The sequence below is a fragment of the Setaria viridis genome, chromosome 1, assembly GCF_005286985.2.
Source record: "Setaria viridis chromosome 1, Setaria_viridis_v4.0, whole genome shotgun sequence".
Taxonomy (NCBI): domain Eukaryota; kingdom Viridiplantae; phylum Streptophyta; class Magnoliopsida; order Poales; family Poaceae; genus Setaria; species Setaria viridis.
Window position 1 is genome coordinate 32,953,824 of NC_048263.2, and position 25,077 is coordinate 32,978,900.

The 25,077-nt window shown below is 44.0% G+C and overlaps 3 protein-coding genes and 1 long non-coding RNA gene across 11 annotated transcripts; 2 read left to right on the forward strand and 2 right to left on the reverse strand.

The window, feature by feature from the left end:
- The first annotated feature begins 9,053 nt into the window (after positions 1–9,053).
- Positions 9,054–12,429, forward strand: LOC117842862 (uncharacterized). Its single transcript, XR_004637573.2, has 2 exons — positions 9,054–9,129; positions 10,220–12,429. It is a non-coding gene; the product is annotated as an uncharacterized lncRNA (long non-coding RNA).
- Positions 12,430–12,951: 522 nt separating this feature from the next.
- On the reverse strand, positions 12,952–13,998 carry LOC117865219 (uncharacterized). The gene is made up of 2 exons (XM_034749373.2): positions 13,582–13,998; positions 12,952–13,471 (listed from the first exon to the last, which is right to left on the reverse strand). The coding sequence occupies exons 1-2, from the start codon at positions 13,674–13,676 to the stop codon at positions 13,168–13,170; spliced, it is 399 nt and encodes a 132-aa protein (XP_034605264.1). The 5' UTR covers positions 13,677–13,998; the 3' UTR covers positions 12,952–13,167.
- A 4,437-nt stretch (positions 13,999–18,435) lies between these two features.
- Positions 18,436–20,749, forward strand: LOC117865462 (protein NONRESPONDING TO OXYLIPINS 2, mitochondrial). 8 transcript variants are annotated; one of them, XM_072294389.1, is made up of 4 exons: positions 18,436–18,727; positions 18,835–18,992; positions 20,213–20,254; positions 20,456–20,749. In XM_072294389.1, exons 1-2 carry the CDS (start codon positions 18,591–18,593, stop codon positions 18,986–18,988), a joined length of 291 nt encoding a protein of 96 aa, XP_072150490.1. In that variant the 5' UTR covers positions 18,436–18,590; the 3' UTR covers positions 18,989–18,992; positions 20,213–20,254; positions 20,456–20,749. The 8 variants fall into 8 exon arrangements, with proteins under 8 accessions (XP_072150490.1, XP_034605604.1, XP_034605569.1 ...); XM_034749713.2 differs by having other exon boundaries at positions 18,835–18,956; XM_034749678.2 differs by lacking the exon at positions 20,213–20,254.
- Positions 20,750–21,707: 958 nt separating this feature from the next.
- LOC117865453 (uncharacterized) lies at positions 21,708–24,981 on the reverse strand. The gene is made up of 6 exons (XM_034749669.2): positions 24,137–24,981; positions 23,378–23,477; positions 23,073–23,288; positions 22,786–22,996; positions 22,355–22,436; positions 21,708–22,267 (listed from the first exon to the last, which is right to left on the reverse strand). Exons 1-6 carry the CDS (start codon positions 24,629–24,631, stop codon positions 22,076–22,078), a joined length of 1,296 nt encoding a protein of 431 aa, XP_034605560.1. The 5' UTR covers positions 24,632–24,981; the 3' UTR covers positions 21,708–22,075.
- Positions 24,982–25,077: the final 96 nt, after the last annotated feature.

Below are 25,077 nucleotides of genomic sequence, written 5' to 3' on the forward strand. Positions count from 1 at the left end.
GTTGTTTTATGATCTGTGATTTGTCTTGTTTTTCTATCCCTGATTTATGATAGTAAGTCCTTAGATGAGCAAGGATTCCAGTAGGCTGGTAGTGTGTCGTTGATTGGGGTTGGTCTGGGTAATTGTGTCGATGCCCAAGTCGAATTTGTTAGTCGATTGCCTGATTTGTTTGGTGCCCCCTTTCTGATTTGATTGGGACCTCTCCTTCCACCTCCTTGGATTAGTTGCTGCTAGTTGGATGGGTGATGTTTTCTGGGTATTTGGATTTGGATCCCTTTAATTTGTTTCCGATGGCTAGTCAGATTTACTCCTTCACACCTCCGGTTAATGAACTTTTTTCATCTGCAAAATTCATATGCCAATGACAGTGAGAGTGATGGTTTTCATGAATCGATCTTATGGAAGGAGTTATCTTTTTTTTTTCCTCCCATGATGTTATCTTGAAAATTCTAAACTCTCCCTCATGCCAAATTAGTTGCCTAGGTTAAGTACATGAAAAAATTACTGTTATGACAGTAGGTATTCAGGTGTCATTTCTATATCTGTCACATGTAATTTCTATGTATTTGAGACTTATATTCTTTTTTGTCAATTCTCCTATTGTATCCATGTCATAGGAGTATGATTAAAAGCTGACTGGCTGCTTATTTTTTATAGGAGTATGATTAAAAGCTGATTGGCTGCTCATTTTTAAGTTCCACTACATTTACTCATTGACTCCGCGCACGCTTAACATTGATTCAACAACTGCAATGAATTTTCCATTTGTATGTGTGGGGTTCCAATAGCTCCCCCAAATCTGTAGTTTTGGAAACCTACAAAGTATTTGAATAAGTCTGAGCTTTGTGAGCTTTTTTTAATTTCTGTCAGCTACATCTGTGCGGTTCAAATACCTCCCCCATCATCTATCAATTTGGAAACCATAGAAATATTTTGAAGAAATCTGCCCTTTTCTGAATTTTTGAAATGGTGACATTTGCATATGAGGGGTTTAGCTAGCTACCCCAATTTCTGTACCTTTTGAAACCATAGAACTATTTTGAATTAGTGTGCATCTGATAATTTGTTTAAAGTATTTTACATATGTAGAATCGTTTGTTATTTTGAATATCTGCCATTTTTCTTAATGCTGTTGTGCTCTAGCTCCATTTATTGACCATTATGAATCAATACCTTTTGGAACCAGTCCATATATTATATTATTTTTATTTGGGAAAAGCTAACCATTATTTGAGCATTGTGACACTCCATCACTCGATTTTGGAGCTGTCCGATCTGCCTAGGAGTTGTTTCTGACCCTTCAATGGTTAGGTGGGCTGCCCGGTGGGATTCTTTTTTCTTCTTCTTCTTTACTGTTTCTAGGACCCAGCAAATGTCCTGCTCTTTTCGGATGGGAAGAGCTGCATCTTGAAGTTGCAAGTCATTTCGTACTCCTCTCTTTGGTTTCAGTCAGGTGTGGCAATTCCGTGGCTTCACATTTTATTGGCTGTGTATAGTGCCCCTTACTTGAATTTACTCTGATAATCTCACTGTCAATTTATTGTATTGAAGCTGTAATCAAACAAATACTAACAATATTTTGCTTCTACATTTAAACAACTAGTATGTAAAACATAGCTAGCAGTTTGTAATTAAACAAAAATGTCAGCTTCTACTTATGGTCTATGCAATCAAAGAACTACTAGCTTGCTTCCTACTATATGATACTGTAAAAATGGTTAGTTTGGTTTTTGCATTGTGTTTTGTTGAAAATGTCAGTTTCTTCCTACTATATGATACTGTAAAAATGGTTAGTTTGTTTTTTTTGCATTGTGTTCTGTTGAAAATGTCAGTTTCTTCCTACTATATGATACTGTAAAAATGGTTAGTTTGATTTTTTGCATTGTGTTTTGTTGAAAATGTCAGTTTCTTCTGCATATTGTCAGACTGCTAATTCTTTTTTGCTGACTGTTAATAATTTACGAAGCATGTGGTGTGAAGTCACATGTAGAGATTTTTGTTCACAGTTGCATCTCTGACCATGAAAAAGTCCACAATGTCCAGTATTTACCAATAATATATATCAATGAATCTATTTTTATGCTTTATAATTATATGGCTATTTTTCTCCTGATGCTAATGCGTTATGCACCTGTGATCATATACAGTGTTTTGACATTATTTTTACAGTGATTATCTTGCTGCTAGTTTGGTGTATTGACACTGTCAAACTGTCAATGTTGTTCTGAGTCTAAGGTTTTTGTACGCATCAAGTCTGATTTTTTTCATTGTCTGCATCAGCATGATGTCTTTTTATCTCACAAAATTTATCCTTTTTTCCCCAGATGGCTTGCAACTATGAGGCTTGTCAATTTTGAGAGGGGGTCTGTTGAATGTGTAGTACTCCTTCGGAATTGCTTTGTGCTGGCTTCGGATTTTGCATCGGTTAACCCCCAACTTGGTGATGCTTTGGTGAACAGGGTAGCGGTGATGATTTGCATATGGTTTTTTTATGCACTCCCCTCTACTTCTGAAGATTTGTAAATCATAGATTTTGAATGAATCTTTGTCATCTATGTCATTTGCAGGCTATCTCATTTTGCATTTGAGGGTTTCATTACACCCAACTACTTTTGCACTTTTGCAAACTATAGCTATTTTTTGGATAATTCTGTACTATATGTCTCTTTGATGTTTCTCAATTTTTTATATATCCGTGTGTTTCTCAATTTCTGTTTTTATGTCTACTTTTGTCTTTCCTTTTTTCCAATTACTTGGCAATAATTTTGCATATCTGCATTCATCTTTTTCTTTGATAGTTTTCCTCATTTCACTTTTCTGGGGCTCCATCACTTTGACTTATTTTCTGTTTGATTTTGTTAAATTGTTGTCTGTTTTGGTTTCCCCTGCTGGTTGGTTGAAATTTGGGTGAGCAGCTCTTATTGCTCACTTCGAATTTTGATCACCAGAAGTTTTGGGTGATTTGGTGGTCCAAATCACATGAGTGAAAATAGGACCCAAATCACTCAGATTTTGTTCCATCATTGATTTGGCTGATTTGATCTTTAAAATCACTCGGGTGATGGAAGGCCTCAAATCACCCAAGCATGGTATAGACAAATCTTTTTTTAAAAATGCTAGGCACGTCAGAGCATGCACACAAGCTTTACTATAGCTAATTATAGCATATGCCTCAAAAGACCTATAGGTACATGCATGGATCATGAGATCAAAGCCAATTTCCTAGTGGGATATCCGATCCTATCCCAGTCTCATCAATCCGATGCCCCCTGAAAGTCAGCACATACTTGGATTTCAATTTTCAACCATTATCCTCGCTAGGAAAATTCGTCCATTAGACTCAAGAGTTTAGACTTCATTCAAATTTTATAGAGAAACCAAATGCACGTTTCCTTCAGTTTTTTTAAAAAATATCCTTCAGATTTGTTTGGAGCCCCAGGATTAAAAATTAGTCCGATGTTTGGAAAAATAAGCTAATTACAAAACTAATTGCACTAGTCATGGTTAATTGATGAGTAGAATATATCGATCCTAATTAGTCATGATTAACTCATGTGGTGCTACAATAAACATGAGCTAATCTTGAACTAATTAGAATTAGTAGATTCTACTCATGAATTAGCCATGAATTATGCAATTAGTTTTCCAATTACCTTATATTTAATAGTCAATCAGGAACCCAACGTCGGACTAATTTTTCAGTCCCGAGGCTCCCAACAGGGATTTAAAGAAAAAAAACAAGTTCGCATGTACTTGTACTCAGCTACTTCAGAAAGACGGGCCTTGTTTACTTCACTTCCAACTCCCAACTTTAGCACTATGCAAAAAGAAGATTCACCATCACATCAAACTTGCGGTACATGTATGGAGTACTAAATGTAGATGAAATTAAAAACTAATTGCACAGTTTTGTTGTACTTTGCGAGACGGATCTTTTAAACCTAATTAGTCAATGTTTGGACAATAATTCACAAATACAAACGAAACGCTACAGTGTGCTATAGTGCCAGCACAGTAATTTTGACCCTTACAATTTTAGCAACTAAATAAGGCCTAGACCCAATCCGTACTTACGCAGACAAGGTTTCACGTGTCTGACAAGGAGATCGGGACCTGCATGGCAGAGCACAAACCTAACCTAACGGTTCGTTTATGATCGACGCCATGGCATGCACCAACGGGCATTATCATGACACTGTTGACCCGACAGATTGGCCTGTCAGACTCAGATGGACAAGGGAAACGCCGCGAGTGGCGTTTCATGGGTGGATTATTGCGCGCGCCCACAAAGATCTCTGGAATCCGATCGCGACGCGCTGATGAGCCACGACGTCTGCTAGCTAGACTAGCTGCAGGAGTGGGGCTTTCAGGCATGCTTCGACATGGGCTGTGTCGGCCACTTTCTTCGATCAGGTCATTGTGACGAATCGTGCATGCCGATTCCATCCGTCCTGCAGTTCATCACCACGACACCACCACCACTACCGGCAGTGCCAAACTGCTAGGGTATAGGGATCGATCGAACTGGAGCAGCTTGCGACGCATCGATCGAGCACCTTCTGGAGTTTTCCAGACCTCATCGGCGTGGAGGAAACTGGAAGGATTACGCATGGGCACCTTGTACCCAAACAGTGACGTGGCGAGAATACTCGCATTCTTGTTCCTGAATAAAAGAATCTCTGCGTTTTATTCCAGCCGGGCTTCCTGGAAGACTCCTAGGGTCATGTTTAGTTCCCTCCAAACTTTCAACTTTGATACTATGTAAAAAGAAGATTCCCCATTACATCAAACTTGCAGTAAATGCATGGAGTACTAAATGTAGACGAAATCAAAAACTAATTGCACAGTTTTGTTGTACTTTGCGAGACGAATCTTTTGAGCCTAATTAGTCAATATTTGGATAATAATTCACAAATACAAACGAAACGTTACAGTTGCGCATTTATGGCAAAATGCCAATTTTGTCACTTCCAAATTGGGAACTAAATAAGGTCTAGGTTTGATTAAGGCGTCCATCTTTTGTTTTTTCTTAAAAAAACTAGGCATCACCCGAGCGTTTCTGGTGGCCTCGTCACCCGAATTTGCCACCTCCGATCATTGCTAGCTTTGTTTGTCTTTCGTCTGATCTGATCTAGCCGGTGGGCAAGTAGCGTCGGAGTTATGGATCCAGTAGTCTACCGAAGGTTAACCAGACGGTTGATTTGTAGGTGAGGATAGTCACGAAATCAAGAACTCGGTGGTAATCACAAGAACACGAAGGAACATGAGGTTTTAGATAGGTTCGGACTTCCGGAGAGTAATTCTTTACATCCTGTATACGTGGATTGTATTGCTCAGTATGAGAGTCAATGTTTCGTTGTTCGTTACCCTTAGGGGGCGCCCTTGGCCGTCTTATATAGTCTGGCAACCAAGAGCTACAAGTCGGTTTGAATCTAACCTACTCGGTATTACATGGAAGGTAATCTAAGTTGGATTACCATACCGTCTCATAGTATCCAGGTAGATTTGGACAGTCTAGTTGCCTTGCCGTGTACTCCAAGTAACTTCATGTCCTTGGTCCGCATGCCCTGGTCGTGCAAGCCTACTTGTCAGGTTCGATCAGTATCCTGGTTGGTGGGGACCCGTAGGGTACCCATATCCCTCAAGCCCCCGAGCGATGTGTAGGCGAACAGTAACTTGAGGTCGTCGCAATGAAGCTTGAAATGAGGTCGGCTGAAGCTGCGATGGCGTCATGGTGACGAAGAGGCTGCGCAGTGCTAAAAAAAGAAGAAAAAATCCGAGTGAGCGCAAAGCCAAAGCGCAGAGCGAAGACGAGTGCCGGACTGATGGAAGTCGGCGTCCAGCAGGTTGAAGCAACGGGTACGGAGGGCGTCGCAAGACGCACTCCATAGGAGTAGCCCTCGAGCATTGAAGTGATTAGGATAATCTGTCTAATGGTCAAAGAAGAAAAAGTTGATCCCAAAAGCAAGTCCAAGTGCCCGAGCACAAAGATAGACAAAGCCACGGAGGCACACCGACCAAAATTAGGTGCCCAACCCCCAAAGTCGAGGACTGGCGGAGCCGCAGAGGCACACCGACCTAAAATAGGCGCTCAGCCCCCGAGCGTGGGAGCCGGACGAGTTGTCAAAGTACGCCGAGTCGCCTCCCACCCCGAGTCAAAGAGGTCGGTCGGGCAACTGGAGGTGCGCCGAGTGGTCGTCGACACCTAGCCCCTGAGCCTGGGAGCAGGACGAGTCATCGAAGTACGCCGAGTCGCCTCCCGCCCCGAGCCAAAGAGGTCGGCTGGCTTGAAATCAAGATGTCAAAATAAACGAGTCTTTTTTTGGCTGGTACTCAAAATAAACTTAGTACAAGGAATATTTTGTGAAGGAAGTCTATGATTCTCCCTTCCTACGATTGTGTCCTGTGCTCTCAAGGCACTGAAGAGACCCTCTTTCACCTACGGCTTGGGTGTTCTTTTGCACAACACTGTTGGATCCATACTGGACTGTTTGTAGACCTTCTTGCAGACCCATATGATATCCTGGAAAGCTTCAAACTTTAGTTACAAGTACCTTTCTTTATGGAGATCATAATCATTATGAGTTGGTGTCTTTGGTTAGCTAGAAATGATTGGATTTTCAAGGGCATTCCTCCATCCATAACAACTAGTTTGCAAAACTTCAGTTTCATTTTTACTCAAGTTATACTTCGAGTAAAAGAAACTTTGAAAGCTCCTATGTCTGCATGGATAGAGCAGCTTGTGTAATCTTTTTTTAATCTTTTTTGTTTCTTAAGCCTTGTGCTTTTCTTGTACCTTGTTTTCTGTAAATTGTCGTAATATATATAACCAATAGGGAATTCTTTCCCCTCCTATTTCATCAAAAAAAAAGAAAGGTTGGCCGGTTGACGGGAGGCACGCCGAGTCGGGATCTGTAAAATAAATCTTGCGATGTATCAATCTGTGTGATGAAATATGTGATGTAATGAACTTAATCGTATGCGGTCCAAGAAAAAGATGCCCTATCCCTCCTTTGGCGCGACAACGTGTAGCTAAGGCCTGTAGCCGCTAATCGCCTAGCCTTGCCTGACCAGTGTTCTGCTAAGAGCGGATCTCGAGCTTGTAGGAGGGGTGAACGCAAGGTTGTCTAGATTTCACGAGTTAGGACACCGATCACACGAGTTAGTTGTGTAGCCTCAATAGGGGAGGAGAAGGAAGCGGGACCCAGAGGTCGGCGCCTAGAGGAAGCCCCCAGGTTTGAGAGCGAGTGAGCTGTTGAACAGGTCGGACAGCCCCACGAACATCAGGAACAGCTCGGGAAAAAATAATAAGGCGGTAGTTACGCAAAAAGAACTTGATGGGTTTTATTTATTTAATAAAAGGGAGAAAAGAATACATAGCTTTTAAGTCCGAATGGTAGAAGCGTCGCAGGTGCTCGATGTTACATGGATTGGGGACGCTTGAGCCGTCCACCCACTGCAGCCGGTAGGTGCCGGGTTAGATGACCAGTGAAGACACGGAGGCACGTCAAGTCGCCTCCCACCCCAAACCAGAGAGGTCAGCCAGACGACAGGAGGCACGCCGAGTAGTTTTTAAGCTGTCAAGGTAATAGGAATCCGTTAGGGTTGGTCCCCGATCTTTCGATGAGAGGACGTGGGATAACTCGATTGGTGGATGGAGACGACGTTCACGGCCCGACTACAGCCTTCCAAGCTGCGCCTTAGCAACTGATACACCACCTCCAATGGATGTCGCGATTTTGTGGAGCGCGTCACGCGGGCACTAGGCACTCGTCCTGCAAACAATCGAAAAACTAGCAAGAACAAGTATAACAAGTACTGAATTTACTAGATGAAGACGAAGATTTCAATCTTAATCTCAATAAGGTGGGGTTCCGAAGACAAGAAGACGGACGGCTGATCCAGCACGCGCGCTTAAGCAAGAGCTAAGCTTAAGCGAGAGCTAAACTTGATCTAAACAAAACCCAACTGTTCTTGGTGGTGGCTAAGGGGTATATGAAGGTGGGAGGATGATCACTAGGGTGTTGGGGTTGTGCTACAACCCTAGAACGCGTCCCTATTGGACCCGACTTGATACACGGCCCATTGGGCCAAATTAAAGTGACGTAGCACCAGAAAACCTCTCGGTAGTAAATCGGTCATTGCGACCGCCTCAGATCAGATATGGACTTGAGTGTAGATCCATATGAAAATAGACTTCATAACGAATTCGTGAAGTACTTGAACTCCCCAATCCGAGTCCGTATGCGACCGTGGTGACCATCACAAGTTGGTACTATTCTGGAGTCCGAATCCAGCCTGCGCGAGTCCTTTTCTGTTTCGGTCTTCTCCCTAGTTCCTAACCAAAATAAGAATGCACGCATCTCCATGGTCTAAATAGGATGTACATGAACTCAAAAGTGAACTTACTTGATGATTAAGTTGATGAGCACGGGTAGAAGTAATAGGACCAAAAACTGGTACTTGTATAGGCGTGGATGTATTGTTGATGTTGATGTCCTCATCATAAGGGAGGATAAAAAGATCATGTAGCATGAAGTAGAATATCTAAAAATTGAACAACTTGAAAATTTAATTCGCTGTTGAAGTAAATTCTTACACGTCCTGTCTTATAGCTCAGGTAATTTTCCCTGTCTTATAGGTCAGATAATTTCCCCTGATGACCAAGGAGAGGACGACTTGTCTCGGGGCTAACTCGATGGGATGAGTCAAGGTCTTATCTCTTTTGCTCTGTTTTGTGGACTTTTTTGTTAGTGTCTTATCTGCTATTAATTCGTTCAGCTCCAATCTCCACGTAGGCCTTGTTTAGTTTCCCTTTTTCCTAACTTTGGCACTATGCAAAAAGAAGATTCCCCATCACATCAAACTTGCAGTACATGTATGGAGTACTAAATGTAGATGAAATCAAAAATTAATTGCACAGTTTTGTTGTACTTTGCGAGACGAATCTTTTGAGCCTAATTAGTCAATATTTGGACAATAATTCACCAATACAAACGAAATACTATAGTTGTACATTTATGGCAAAATGCAAACTTTGCCGCTCCAAATTTGGGAACTAAACAAGGCCGTATTTTCCTTTCCCCTTCCCGTCTGTTCCTGCGAGGTGATCAGGCAGAAGCCGCCGAGGTGAGGCGATTCGTCCGCCCTCTGTGTTTTCCTCCTGATTTTTCGTAGGGGCGTTTAGTATTTTCCGTGGAATCATTGTTGTTTGGTATTTAATTCCATTCCGTGGCCAATTTCGTCCCTAGGGTTCATATTTGTATGATCTCGTTTTGGTTAGATTTGGTAAATCAGCAGGGGATTCGAGGGGCTCAATGGATTTCCCGCGGGTAGATTTATGAGTTAGCTCCCATCCCTGATACAGTTCCTGTTTATTTGGTTGTGGTAGTAAGTAATTTTGCTTTTTGTGCCCCTTGGGTTACTGTTCTGTACGATCCTCTTTCAATTTTTCTCTCTTTTTTTCAGTTGAATCAATTTGGTATGTCTGTAGGGATTCTATTGGCTTGATCGATTTTTTTTTACGGTACCTGCATGAGCTTAATCTTGCTCTAGTTCTGTTAGATCCCCCTGTTGTTCAAATTTGTTTCGGCTACTAAATCTTAGTAAGATATCGTTGTTCCGAGGTTCTAGATCATATTTATCTAATCCAGTAAATATTCTTGTGCGCCCGATGGGTTGCACCTGTGCATATCTGTAGCTCCCCTCCCCCCTATTGCAGTAATTCAAATTTGTATATGGGCTTGATTCCGAGATCAGTTTTTGGGAACTCATATGTATACCTGTTGTCTGCCAAACAGTGTATTTAGATATTCATCAAGGCCATGCATTCCCCCATCTGTTTGAATCCGAGAGTTCATTTCCTATCATTGACAATATATCTTGTAAAATCTAAGGGTTTCATAGTATTCAATAAGATATTTTTCTCCTTGCATCTTCAAATATGGTCCAAATACACATCAAAGTTAACACACACCATTCATTTACAACTCTAGTGTACTGCATTTACAGTTATAATATCACTGGCAATTCTACTGTATGGATATGGAAGTGTGGTTATGTGGTCAGTTGTGCTATTATTTTGCTTATGTCTGTTCATGTATCAGTATGAGTCAAAGATTAATTTTCACTTGAGCAGCTGGCAAGACATACGTCCCTCTTACATGATCATTTGCTAAATATGTGGCGGGCATTATATTAGCTCAACTTATTTCTGTAGCTCATGCCAAACAAAGTGGGGGAGGAGAAGCTGCATCTGGCTATGATGACCATCCATGTGTTGCGGGGATGAGCAGATTTCTTGACCACAACTCCTAATATCTTGTATATTTTACTTTGTGGATGGTCGTAGTAGGGATCATGCTTGCATTTGTTCAAATTTGAATGGAGTAGTATTGCATGCCATTCTAATTATAGTTTTTCAATTGCTACACTAGTATAAAATTGACCTGTAATTCATTTTTTATTTATTAATACTTTCCCCTCAAATTTTCTACTGTCTAGATAATGATTAGACCATTCTCTGTTCCTTAGCCATCATTTTCAGGACAGTCTATTGCATAATTTATTATGCACTATAGTTGCTCCCTGAATCTTAAGTGTTGTTTGTTGAACTGCTTTTGGTGATCCTCACTGCCATCACAAGGTATCTGATATTTCGTTATAAAAAAATGTATCTGATACAAGTTGTTGATGTTAGCATTAACTTCATTTAATTACAATATTTATAAGTTTCTTCACTTGCTTAACTTCCATGTGGGCCAAGAGATCAAGCTGCCAGTTTCTTTCCTTTTTTTAAGAGAAGCTGCCAGTTTCAAGTTCAGATGTATCATCATACATGTTGTCTGGTAATGGCTCCTGCAAAATGAATGCTAAGTTTCTCCCATCTCCTTCAATTCAAACTGTTATAGTCCCATTTTTTCTGAACCACAAGGTTTGCAGTTGACACCACTAATATTTTACAGCAAATTATTCATGAGTATTGCATCATGATAGATTGGATTTTTACCATTGCTCCAATCTTTATTTGTTGGATCTAATTAAGCACCCAAATAATTTAGTCTATTTGCATTCCACTGAGGTTATCTGATGGCAGTGGACTCAACAACCGTTTCATGGTTACTTTTTGTGCTTTGGAGAATATTGTTGGATCTACAAGTTTTTCAGTTCTTTATTGCAATTTAACCTGTGCGCAACTATGGTTTCAAAGGTGCAATTCATTTACACTTCAATTGTATTTTATTTACACTGACGACATTACTGTAATTTCATATATGTGCATGTGTAATTGGTGTTTTTGTGTGCATACAAGGTATATTTGTTCACTATATTGGTGCTGGTAGTTCATTTCTTATTAATAGATAATAAGTTTTGAAATTTCAAGGTTTTCTAGCCTTTTCATTATGTAAATTTTGTGAAAAAAATTACTACCTGTTCAGTTTGATGCACATATGCTCCTGTTTCATTGCGTCTATGTGACTCTCAGCTATGAATTGATCCCTGCAACACTAGTGGTCTTCTTGGTTCCTGCAACTGCTGGTATGGTGCTATTTGCATCAACTAAAATATACAGGATTCATGTACAATTCAATTGTACTCCATTTACATGGACAAAATTACTGTGATTTCTCCTATCTAAGGCATAAAATTTGGATATGTAGGGATTCATTACGGAACCATAACATTTGTTATTTTACTGACACTAGAAAAAAAAATCCAAGAATCTGTTCATATTTTAGTCTTGCTGATATTCCTTTGCTTATCTTTTTTGCATATGCAGGGTTTCATTAAGCAACCATAAAATTTGTTATTTTACTGCAATAGAAAAAATCTGAGAATTTATTCATATTTTAGTCTTGCTGATATTCCTTTGCTTATCTTTTTTTTGCATATGTAGGGTTTCATTACGGAACCATTAAATTTGTTGTTTTACTGCAATAGAAAAAAAATCTGAGAATCTGTTGTTTTCCCCCCAAATCTTAAGTGTGTAAGCTTTTGATTTGCATATGACTGAAACCATATTCTAATATTTTCTTTTGTGTGCAGGTTTGCTCTTAGATCATCTCCGCAACTTTGTATATGTGCTGCTTCCTACTAACGAACAAGCTTCCATGCTGCATAGACGTGTGTAAGATACCGGTGAAGATCAAGTTACCTTTGCTGCTGTTGTCAAAGTCAAGATTCAACCTTGTAATTTAGACAACACTGCTCAACTTGTTGTTAGGAGGCTTGACATCTGAATGTTTGTTCAGGCCCTCATTTGTTTTCTTTGCTGTTTACTGAAGCAATGTAAATATGCTATCTTTGTATTATGTCAGACTCATAAGCTTTTTTTTGGGGAACATATGGACATTATCTAGGCTCATCAGACATGGTGTCATGTACAAATTTAGATACTTGATTGTGAAGCTCATATCATAACGGACTCAATATGATCACGCCCAATTTAAATTTCTGTCTTGGCACGATATGAATGTGTTCAGTAGCTGTATTTTCTGTAGAAGCTATAGCCTATCCTCAATTTTGGTGTTCATTTTTTTGAGCCGCCTGATTCTGATCTGAAAGGTCAGAAAACCGGGTGTCAGATGGCCCCGAAACACACGATTTTTGCTCCTCCACTTTTCAGGTGTTTTGGCTGTTTCAAATGCTCGGGTGATAGGCCCCTCCGAAACGCTCGAGTGCGGGGTAGACGCTCCCTTTTTTTTTTTCCTAACTTTAGGAGTAGGTGAGAGTGTGCTTTGATTATGGCCTAAGCTAAACCACCGTCGCATCGACCGGCTAGTCAAAATGAAAACACATGCTGCGAATGGTTTCCCTGCAGATCGATCTTACGGAAGCAAGTGACGTCCGTTGGCTGACCACGAGTTGTTGATACGCAAGACCAAGCGCATTTGACGAAGAGATCGATCGATGCTGCTAATCAACTCAAACTCAAACACAACACGCGTGTGATGAGGAAAAGTCTCAACGCCAAAGGCAGCGGCTAGCTTATACACATGCACAACCAAAGTCCTCATCATAACGCACAAACACTCGATCGTACAAGGGATGGTAAAAAAGATCAAACCATCTCGCGAGCTAATCTAGTTTCACCTGTCTAATTAGCGAGCAACTGTTTTATAGTGCAACGATCGAAGCACGCCTAGCTAGGTAGTTAAAGCCAGCTCGCTAGCAGAGCACGTCCTTGAGGAGCTTGTACCTGCGGGCTCTCCGGCCGCCTGCCTCAAGCTCGCCGCCGGTGACCTTTCCCGCGCCCTTGCCGCACCCGCTGATGGTCGGGAACGCCTGCTGCTCGCTCCTGCCTTGCGCCGCTGCCGCCGCCTGCTGCTGCTTGCTGCAGCCCGACGCTGCCGAGGAGTTGTACGGCCGCTTCTTCCCGCCGCTGCCGCCGACGTCGTCGCTGAGGCACCAGTCGCAGACGCCCGCGCCCGCCTCCGCCGGGGCCGCGTCGCCGTAGTAGTTGGTGCAGTAGCTGCGCGCATGCATTGGAAGGAACGAAAATATGGTTAGTCCGATGACGAAGGGAAGTAGCTGGACGGACTCAATGGAAGGACGATGAAGTCGTTGGGCCGGCGTACGTACGAGTGCTGGAAGCGGCGGCGGCAGCGGGCGCAGCGGAAGAGCTTGTCGGCGAAGCCGACGTCGCCACACATGGAGCACACGGTGGTGCCGGCCATCGGCGGACACGGACGGAGACGCGCGTCAGCGTGGACCGGACGGTAGCCGCGCGCCGCCTATTAGCCTTGGAGAGCTGGAGGCCGGAGAGAGGAGAAAGAGATTCGCGTTCGCGCGCGCGGTGGCAGCGCAAAGGAGCAAGGCCGGATCGGAGGGAGGACGAGGCTTTAAATACTGATCCGAGAGCGAGGGATGTCGATGGAGGCAGCAGGGAGAGATCAGATCGTCAGATGGGCGGGTGGGCCCCGGCAACCAGGTGTGAGGTCGCCGGAGGAGCTGTGGGACCGGGTAGCCGGGCGGGACGGGGAGGCGGTCCACGTGTCCCAGCGTCTATACGTGCGTGTAAAGGCAGGAAAAAAAAAGGTGTGGTGCATCTTTAGTAGTCTTCCTGTCTCCGATCCAACCATCGTGCTTGGAGAGTTGAGAAGAACATAGTCTCCAGTGCTCCGATCTCCTTTAACTTTTCCTTTTCCCATAATTATTGGGACAACCCAATAATTCACCTAAATTCTCCCTGAATAAAGGAGGAGCTGTGACTATCCTAATACAGCAGTTGGATTGGGACGAGATTACTAGAAGCTTGCAAAAGTAATTCTTCCAATAACGATAAAAATAATATTGTGATATCCTATTAACTGGTATTAAAAAAATATTTATTAGAAACCACTAGAAACTCTCGACCCCTTCCCTTCCCCTAACCCCATAAGGTCACGTTGTCAGCAAAATATCTCTAGAGATGGAGCAGATGGAGTTCTTTGACTAGCAATTATTCTATCAATGTGTCATTTTTTATGCATACTTTTAATTAAAAGTAAGTAATTCAGATAATGGGAATCTAACAACACCAATTTTATATCCTAAAAGTTGTATACTAATCACATATGCTTGTCTTAAGGGAAAAATACACCATAGATTCTTGAACTCTAGTCGAGATTCACCGTAGTAGCTCGATTTTGCTGGAGCAGATGGAGTTCGTGACTCGAGTAGGTAAGCAAGAAAATACACTCCCTGTATAAGATAAGACTGAATCTCGCTGCATACAGGAAGAGTAGTTTTTTTAGTGTGGAGAAGATAAATGCTTGAGTAAAGTAGAGCATTTGTTGCTCCCTCCGTTCCAAAATATAGATCGTTGTAGGTTTTATTCTAGATACATTGATGTTACTATGTATCTAAATGTAGAGTTATGTATCTAAATATAGAGTTATGTTTAGATACATAGTAAAATTTATATATCTAGAAAAATTAATTAAAACATCCTACATTTTAAAACGGAAGTTGTACATTGGTTCGACTGTTCAAGAAATCGTTCGACTGTTCAAGAAATCGTGGGAGCAATCCCGCACCTTGAGGAGGAAGGGAACCAGCAACCGATTAGGTCGCTCTGTTTGTACGTGTACGAAATTAATGAACAATCAGCGTGGATGGAGTACACACTATTAAGCCTCTAGTACATGGTAGTACACGGACGCCATGACGACTTGGAATGCAACGTGATAATCTGTGGTTGGATGTACGTACTACCTTGACGCGCGCGAGCACACAGTACCGGATCCCCTCTCGAGAGAACTCGATCCTTTGCTTAGAGGAGACGACACCTCGCGATCTTACATTTGCATTGGTTTTTGCTGGTCTACGTAGCGTAGTAAGCTCTCGCCTTTATTTTCTTCTGTTCTGTCTGTCGGATCGCGCGCGCTTGCATGTACTTGTACGTACGTTGTATGGGGATCGAGTATGGGGGGTCGAGCGATGCGCGCGCTACCCGCTAGATCTAGCACGGGCGCTGGGCGGCGGCCTGCTGGTGCCGGCCTCATCCGCGGGCAGCAGCTGCAGGACAGGACCGCAAGCGCGGGGGTAATGGCGCGTGGACCGAGTGCGGCGTGCCTGCCGTGCCCCGGGCGCCCGAGCCCCGCGGCGCCGCGCCGTCAGGTTACTATTACGGCATGTGCCCGCACCGCCGGATTTGATTAGGGGTAGTACATTACACGCACATGAAACGCTGACGCCCACGGCAGGTAGGCGATGCCGATCGGTTCTTCGCTGTCGCGGAACAATCCAGAGCTTGCTCCTGTGGCCTGCGAGGACGACGAGCGATCGGGAGCGAGCGCGCCCGGCCCGCCTGTCGATGAGCTTAGTACGTGAGAGCACGCCGCCTGATCCAGTGATCCACTGAATCCTGCAGCGAGCGCACAGGGTGTGGACCGCGCGAGTGGGGCGGGTAGCGCTGAGCCCAGCGCATGGCACCGCCTCATTTGCCTGGTTTGCCGTCGGACGGATGCGATGCGATGCGATCCTCTGTTTCTGTAGCCTGCAACTGCAAGCAACAACGAGATATGGCCGGGCAGCATATACAGGGAGGGCAATAAAGCAAGAGATACTTGTAGCAATATCCATGGAACGTTGTAGATGATGACCGTACGGCGGCTGCTCGTCGAGCCGGGAGGGCAAGATATTTTTGTGGGTCTCCCCCCGGCTAGGCGGCTAGCGTACCCTGGTGCAGCATGGAGGAGGCTCGGCTTTTCAGGAAAAGCCCCGGGAGGACCTACCCTTTTGCTGTTGCGGCAGTGGCGCAGGCGCGCAGCGCTGGTGCATCACGTTATTACTCCCATGATTCCATCTCTTTTCGCCATGCCCAACTGTTTCTTAACACGCACGGCAAGTTCCATATTTTCATCAGTCTAGCTGCCGTAAAACAAGACATCACTCGACCCAGACACTGGGTAACAGCCAATTTCAGCAGCTACCGACTGAAAACGGCACACACATTAAGTGCTGGATTGATGAGCACTTCATGTGTTTAATTTGGGACTTTTTTTTAACCTTACAAATGCAGTTAAATTGGAATGGAGGGAGTGGATCCAAACCAACGACGGATCCTATTTCCTTCCTCTTCTCTCCTTTGTCTTTTTTCCTTCCTCTTCCCTTTCTTCTTCTCCCCCTTCTATTTTCTTACTTCTTCCTTCTCAAAAATAGAAAAGAAAATTAAGAGGAGCTCCAATGTTTGTAGGTTGGTAAGGAGGCCCATTGTGTTGCCATGAAACACACAAGAAGATGAGGTCAACTATTGGAGATAGTACTCACATACACAATATAAGGACCTGTTTAGTTTGAGTTGTTTATTATAAGCAATTTAAAGGAGTTACTTATTTTTAGTCTAGTTATTTGGATACCCTTGTTTATGAGCATTGAATGAGGTGGATATTATCATATTTGCCCCTAGTTGTTTGAGAGAGAGGAGTAGATTGCATTGAATGAGGGTAGGAGGTGTAAGGTGCACCTTTTAGTCCCCATAAGCAACTCTTGTGTTGCTTATTTGCTAAAAATAAGCAGTCCCATAAGCAACCCAATAAGTCAGGGTGATTGGTTTCATAAGCAAATAAGTTGCTTATTTTAAGGCCTTGTTTGGGAGGAGGGGCTAAAATTTAGCCTTGGGCTAAACTTTAGCCCTCTCAAATGTTGAGGCTAAAGTTTAGCCCTTGGGGTGTTTGGGTAAGGGGCTAAAGTTTAGCACTTATGTTGACAAAAGATCTATTTACCCATGTTGGAGGAGTGAGAGGGAGGAGAGAGAGAGGGGCAAGGGGAGGAATTTTGGATAGGGGAACCACTTTTAGCCCCTTTAGTTCATTTTAGCACCTCTTGAGGGGCTAATGGATTATGGGGGGCTAAAATTTAGCCCCTCCATTTTAGCCTAGGTGTTTGGGAGCACTAGTGGCTAAAAGTGACTAAAATGGGGGGCTAAAATTTAGCACCCCTCTCCCAAACACCCCCCTAAGTGGCTTAAGCAACTCAAACCAAATAGGCCCGAGGTTGAACGAGGCACCACAATTGCTGGCTGCGCGACTTCAATTTTGTAAGTACCGATTTCAGTGACAGGATAAATAGCAATTAATATTCTCCACGACTCCACCAACTCGTGAAGCTGTAGAAGCCCAAAAGGATATTCCGAACTGAGGGGAGCTCCTACGTAACTTCCGTACGTTAGCAAGGTCTGCAAACACACAGCCCACCACGGCCCGATCTGCAGCAAGTAGTGCGCAGGAAGCAAGGCCCAAGCAGCACAACAGCGGCACAGAGAAGATACGAGGATATGATGGACAACCAAACATACTGGTGGCAGGGTTTTTTTTTTATAACCTGTATCAATAATTCAATATTATTGTAAATATTTTTGACCTAGTATGTTCAAAATAAATTAATGTAGTCAACAATTTAAACTACTAGATTCAACATGTACTCAAACTTACTTCAACGAATCTAATAAACTAGTTCAACATTTTATATGCAAATGTTGAATTAGTATATCCAAATTGTTGAATACACACATTTAAAATGTTGAAACAGTACATTTCGAATGTTTATTTTTAAAAAGTATTTAAAAACTTAAAAATATATTCATATCGGATCTTGTTTTGATGTATAAATTCTAACTAAGACAATGGTTTAAACGGATTTCAAAAGAATTTATAGTTTGGAAGAAAAATGAATTCAAAGATCAAAACCAAAAGGAATATAGCTAGTTAACTCATGCATACACCCACCCATGTGCCGTCAGCTGTCCAGCTGCACCCTGCTTGCTCTCCCACCAGCTTCAATCGCGTTCGTTCATTTTGATCGGTACAAATCTCAAACAATGGAAGTTATGTAGTCAAAAAAATTCCGGACTGTACCAGAAAAGCCCAATACGATCTACCAAGGTCGAACCCACATCGGCCCATTAATCCCCCAAACAGGTTCCCGTTATAGTGGGCTCGACGGCCCAGCACTCTCATTCCCTCTCTCCAAGGAAAGCGAACCCCATTCCGATCCTTGCAATCCGTGGCGCCGCCGCCGCCGCCGCATCGCATTCCCCAGACGCCGAAACCTAGCTCCTCAATCATCACCGCCCACCTCTGACCTCTCCCCTCCCCAGTCCCCGTGAGATGGTCTCGACATGCTTCCGCGCCGCCGCTCGCGTGGCCTCAGCCGCCAGCCGGTCGGCGGCCGCCGCCCGCTCCGCCCCCTTCGCCGCCGGCCGCGCCGCCTCCTCCGCTGCCCGCCGCGCCCCTTGCTTCTCCAGGTGACGGTCGCCGTTCCTCTCTCTGTTTTTCCCTTGTTGCTGGCGCATTAGTGCCGTGAGGGGCGTTAGTGCCAGATCTGTAATGGATGGACTGTGGCGGTGTGCAGGATACCGGTGGAGCTCGGGTGCTGCGCGGGGTTGTCGCTGCTGCCGCTGCACAGCGCGGTGGCGGCGGCCAGGCTGACGTCGCGGCTGAGCACGGACTCGAGCTGCCGCGCTCTCTCTCAGGGTATCCTCTGTCGCACCTATCCCGGGCTTTAACATCGTAAGATTGTGCTCTTGTCTGTGTTTGCTTTCCATTTGGGTGACAACCGCGCTCGTGTATTTTGTTTTCCTAAACGCGAGTCGATTCATAGTTAACTGCGTGCTTGAAGAAACTGGTGTGCTTGTTTGATCTGGACACAAATAAATGCCACTCATTGTTCTGCTCTAACAATATCATCCTAACAATTTTAGCTGACTAGTGACCATGTTCTACATTTCCCTGAATGTTGTCTGCTGCTCTATGCAGTGCTCAATACATGATTGCCTTATGGACTCTGAATGGAAAGTACGTGTAAAAAATGAAGCCTTGAACGCTGAATGCACGCACCTTTATTTGATGGCTATATATTTAAACGGAAATGAAGCCTTGAATCTATTAGATGATTCCAGTATTGTGATTCTTGTGCATATATAGGAAATGTCTAAAGAAAGCCTTGCCGGATTTCCCTATAATAACTTTGGAACAATAATTTACTAGTTATGTTGAAATTGTGTGCAGTAATGATGAATTTCCCTATTCTCTTTCCTCCCACAAGGATAATTTTCTTTGATAGGTAGGAATAAGACTGTAGCAGATTACCTAATTTTTTAGATTACAGTCTCTGTATTGAGGCTGTTTAATTGCTCAAGATGTCTCATATGTTCATGTTCCTTAGAGAAAATTTTCAATCATTGCTTGTATGGCAAGACAAGATAGTGTTTTGCATGCCATACAATTCCTCAGATTCTCTTATCCAAAAATATTCTTTCGTGAGTTGAGGTCAATTAAGTAAGAAATTTGGTTTCTGCAGGCACTGCTGCAGGCACATGATCTTGCTAGTTCTTGAAAGAATTTACTTGGAGCTTGCTGTTTTGCTTCATACTATCATGAAGAATGAGTACTTAACATGTGAAATTGTAATGGGAGACTAGAGTTATGTTATTTAGCTAGAATTACTAGCTGCCTCTGTTGAGGAATATCTTGATGCAATAATGTGGCATCCTTTTTGAATGTTTTACACGGTAGTTGATCATTTACTTGAGTCAATGTCTGGGTGCAATGCTGAAATTATTGTTTATGTAAGCCTGTTCTGGTTTCTTTCTTTCCTTTTTTGCATTTTTATTTGAGACTCATGTTTGCATCTTGAGAGAGCTGCATGCTTGCTTGATATTTTTATTCAACAGAGAATTTTAATCTGGTCGCCGTTGTAGTTTACCATATGATCACTCTTCTTTTCTCAGATGAAAATGATGGTACGTGAAACATTTACGCAATGTCTTAAGGTGGGTGCTTGGATATTTGGCAATGATGCGACAACCACATTTTAGTCATAGAGCTTATGCTTTAGAGCCAAACTTGTAAAGTCAAAATGTTACTGTCGGGCCTCACATGCAATGCAACACTGTATGCTTCACACTTATAATTGAAGAATGATTAAATGTCCAATCCTCTGATTTATGCTTTATTTCTTTGTTTTTATATAGAGATGGGTCTATCTGTACGAAGGTGATAAACCGCTGGAAGACCTGCTCATGTCGTGCTATTGGACTGAAATGATTTTTGTAGAGTAGTTATCTAAATGAACGTCTGGAGCAGTACTCCTTTTTACCCTATCCACAAATCTTGGCTACATAAGGTTGTTCAAGGTTTTGAGCTGATGCCTTGTGATTTCCTTTGATAAATAACATGCAAGGATGTCTGGGCTGTATTTGCTCAGTACAATTCCAAACGCGATTCTGTTATAATGCTAGAGAAGAATGAACTGATAATTGTGTTTATGATTTGGTATTATTGCATATGCTGTCGGTTCCTTTAAATTCGGTGAATCAGATCGCCAGGGAATACTTGGAACCTCGAAGTTAGCTTTGGTTGTTTCCTTCAGTTTTGTACACCTTTGGACGGAAGTCTCCGTATGTGTTTGTATCAGGCATTGGAGTTCTTCATTTGAGTTCGATAGGATGCGAGCTTTAGGCTTCTAGCCACATGGCCCACATGGCTATGGTTGAAGTTCGGCTGTCAGTTTCTGTCTAATCATATACACGATCGAAAGCGGAGTTGTGAGATTTTGCGTCTCGCGAGTCGCCGTCGTGTTCTTGCTGCTGGGCATTGGAGATGGAGCTTCTCGCGGGTGCCGGCAAATCCCAGTGCCATTGCGGCATTGCGAGTGCGTCTCTGGTGCTGCTAGGCTCGTGCAACACGCTCTTCCTCCAATCCTCCTGCCTCCTGCGCTGCAGCGCTTCCCGCCGGCCAGTCCCGCTCTACGTCGTCCGCGATCCCACCCACCCGGGAGCCGGGTCTAGGTTGCGCTGCCGGAGCCCAGCTATGAAGCCAACCGTTGATGGAATCGTCAATTCCGTCTCATAAAATGCGTCTGCGAATATATGATTGTAAACAACCCGATTTATGCCTGACCCGAGGGGAGAAGCGAAGAGAAGAAAATGCGGCCTGTGAGGGACGAATGCGACAAGAAATGTAGCCGAATTGGAAGGCCAAAGATTGGGTTTTTGTGTTCCGGCCAGGACAATGCGGCGGATTCGACGTCCTCCTAATCTACGATTTCAAATCCGTCAAAGATTAGATCCTCATTTAAACGGCACGTCATAAATCTGTTGGAGTAGACCAGGGACATCCCAAAGGATATCTACACATTGCAGAAGTTTCACACAAAAACGTCATATAGTGCATATATTGTTGGAATAGTTTGGGAAGACGCAGACCAAAGAAGACAAAATCGCATAAGCAAATCTGAATAAGCATTGTTCGTCACATCATACTCATAAAGCTGAATTACTTTGTACACCAACACAGCAAAGTTGTCAATTTACAAGAATCAAGGATGTTATTATGTCTGAGAACGGTTATTGTTCAACATACAGGAAACTAGCTTAATTCACCCCCAGTTGTTCATGTCATGTTCAAAACTTCCATCATCAAGAATGGGTAATCACCAATATATCCTTTTGTTTTTTCTTAATACGCTATGTACCGATTTCAAGTTTTAGCAGATATTTCATTCATACTGCTCTTGCCACGCAGGCATCGCCAATAGCTTTCACGGTTCGGCAAACCAGCTTCTCTGGGACAGGCAGAAATGAAGACCTGGATCACAGAAAAGCCAGTGACCAGGGGAGCTTTCCTGTCCTTGACATCTTCACCAGTGCTCTCTCAACACCAGCTATCTGATTGGCAGTGGCTGCCTGCTCCCTGACTTTCTTCTTATCAGCTTTCCTTTGTGCACGCTTTATCGCCTTTTGCATCTTCTCTCCCGCTTCCGCTCTCTTCTTCTCCAACTCCAGCTGTTTTCAATTGAGGTACAAAAGAGAGTGTGAAATTAGGAGAGCGACCCTATCCGTTTCAAACAGAACTACTGTTATCAAGCATACCTCAGTGTTTCTCATCTTCTGCCTGGCTTTTGCGACCTTGTTCCTCTGCCAATCATCAACATCGGCTTCTTTCCTTTTCAGCCTAATTAATTTATGTAAGATTAGTAGTGATCTGAGTAGTAAAAGAAAATCAAAGACCTGTGGGTTATTAAATTCAAATTTTCAGCAATGAGCGCACAGTGACTACTCACAGGAGTTAATATTTTTGTATCCACACCAATAATGAATTGAGCTTGTTACTTCAAACACAATTTCAGGCTAAAGGGATATTGATGCTACATAATCATGTAACAGGTCATTTGAAAATAAGATCTGATCATAATAGCAATACAAAGTAGTTATACTATAATTCTTTCTCTGAGTAAGTTCAAAATTACTTGCTAACAAGTACCAAGTTTAGATGTTATAGAAGATGAGATAAGAAGGATTACTTTTCTATGAGCTTTGCAACCTGTGCGTCCTTCCAGGCAACCAACTTGGCATGGACAAAATTGCCTTGGGGTTTCAACACAGAACTCGGGAGTCGTCTCTCCACCCTTGGCCCTGCACCTGGACAGTTCTCACCATCTGAATCGCCAAATGCACGGTCACTATGGTTGCTACCCTCAAAGGCACCATCAGACTCAAAATTCCAATCGCGAGCTGCAACATACATGATTGTCTCAAAGTTCAGATTATGCTGAAGATCTGATTAACCCCATGAGATTCAGGCCAATACCTGAGGATATACGAGATGACACGGTCTCATTCTGCCAGTCCTTTTGATCGCCTCCCTCGTCCTCCCCTTCACTGACTTTGGGCAATCTCCATTCGTTGATAGCATCTATTGCACCCACACGTTGACGGAAATTATGTGAGGAGCGAACTCGGCGCATCAATCTAGCTGGTGTGGCCTTGTGGATGAATCTTGGAGGCACTTGATTAGCCCCGTCAACTGCAGATTTGAAATTGGTTTATACAACATGCCCTGCTAGTAAATGTGCATCTGATCTGTGAATGGAAGAGACAAGTGAAAAGTGCTACCTCTCCTATCCAGCCTGGGTGTCTGTATTCTGATGTTTCGCGGTGTAGCAGAAGGCTTCATGAAATCTGCTCTGGTTGGCAGCCTCCCTTGCTCTTCTTCCTGCAGTAATATATTTGGATTATTAATTTCTGCTTCAGTCTGAGTTGTGAAAGATCAAATGGATAGAGAAAATAGCAAACTTCAGATAAAACTGGGAGCTGCATGTAACAATTGGATGGCATCAGACCCTGAATAATCCAATTTCTATTTGATGACGCAGAAGCTAAGGAAATAAGTGCAACAATCAAGACGAATGAGCAAATATTACTCGAATTTTGGCCCTTTCAAGAATTGGCAAACAGAAATGCTATGCGGAAAAGCCCAAATCGTCAAAATTTCAAGCTTTGCTCCTTGTATAAGTTAATTAGCCTGGGAATTTCCAGACAATTCCACTGCTCCAGCAACATTTACAAATATAGGATTTATGAAAAAAACTGAGACAACGGTCGAAATTGACCCGTTTGTTCCTACAAGGCATGGATGATACTGGGAACCTCCATCCAAGAAAGAAGAAATCACCTCTACGCCAGAAAACAAATATCACAATTTATCGGCGTATTCCAATAGCATTCAAGAACCGCGAACTGATAAGTAAGCAATCAAGATCAAATGCAGGCCAAATCAAGAACCAAGAACCACGGAACCACCTCCATCTCGAGCAAGAACCTGTGCGGAGCAACGCAAAAGGGAACCAAGAAGGCAAGAACACGAAGACTGACCATCCGTGGCGTGACGAACGAGGAGGCGTCGTCGCCGCCGTGGGGCTCGCCGCCGCCCCCGCCGCCGCCCCCGCCGCCGTGGCTGCTCACGGGGCTGCAGATGGGGGACGGCGACGCGGGGCGGTGCTTGGTGAGCGACCCGGCGCTCCACGCGGCGCAGCTTCCGTAGGACGAGGCCGGGCGGCGGCCGTAGTGCCCGCCGCGCCCGCCCATGGCGGCCATCGCGAGCAGCATCTGCGTGCTCCGCCCCACGGAGGCCTCGACCTGGGGCTCCGTGTCCGGCTCCGCATCGGCGGCGTAGCACGGGGCGCCCCGCGAGGCCTCGGAGCGGGCAGGGGAGGAGCCCGGCGAGACGCGGGAGGCCGCAGTGGGCTCCCCGATGCAGGGGAGTGGGATCGGGAGCGGGGGCAGGTGGTCGGCGCGGCGCATGTTGGTGCTCCCGCAGGAGGAGACGCCGTCCGGGACGGGGACGGGGGCAGCGGCGGCGGCCGCCATCTTCTTGGCTTCTTGCTCTGCTCCTTTCGCCCTCCCCGCCTCTTCTTGGTTAATTGCAGAGCGCGCGCGTGAATTGTGTTTGTGCCTTCGATCCCTTGAGGACGACAGATGGAGGAGGAGCGAGGAGGGGGTTCGTGTCGGCGTGTCACAGCATGTGTGCGGGCTTTACATCATGTAATAGGCTTCCAGGTCTTGGGCCTTCTGGCTGTTGGGCCGCGGCATGCGATGCTCTAGGCTTGCTGACTGGTGGGCCCGCCTTTGCAGCAGTTGTGAAGCACCTTGACACCTTGTATTCTAGAGCAGAGCAGCTCAGGTTAGCAGATACAGAAATCCACAAAACGGAGGCAGGTTAACAGAAGTGAGCTACGTATTCAAGTCAGACCGTTACACACGGCAGCAAATGTGCCGAAACAACTCGTTTGACAGCGAAATCACATGCTGTAAAC

What these genes read in the sequence shown, in the direction of transcription:
- LOC117865219 (XM_034749373.2), bottom strand. Translation starts at nt 13,676, where the DNA reads ATGGCCGGCACCACCGTGTGCTCCATGTGTGGCGACGTCGGCTTCGCC. An exon ending in CGCCGCCGCTTCCAGCACTC is followed by an intron (nt 13,472 to 13,581) that starts GTACGTACGCCG and finishes GCATGCGCGCAG; the next exon opens with CTACTGCACCAACTACTACG.
- LOC117865462 (XM_072294389.1), top strand. Translation starts at nt 18,591, where the DNA reads ATGGTCTCGACATGCTTCCGCGCCGCCGCTCGCGTGGCCTCAGCCGCC. An exon ending in CGCGCCCCTTGCTTCTCCAG is followed by an intron (nt 18,728 to 18,834) that starts GTGACGGTCGCC and finishes GGCGGTGTGCAG; the next exon opens with GATACCGGTGGAGCTCGGGT.
- LOC117865453 (XM_034749669.2), bottom strand. Translation starts at nt 24,631, where the DNA reads ATGGCGGCCGCCGCCGCTGCCCCCGTCCCCGTCCCGGACGGCGTCTCC. An exon ending in GTTGCAAAGCTCATAGAAAA is followed by an intron (nt 22,437 to 22,785) that starts GTAATCCTTCTT and finishes TAAATTAATTAG; the next exon opens with GCTGAAAAGGAAAGAAGCCG. An exon ending in AGAAGATGAGAAACACTGAG is followed by an intron (nt 22,268 to 22,354) that starts GTATGCTTGATA and finishes AATTGAAAACAG; the next exon opens with CTGGAGTTGGAGAAGAAGAG.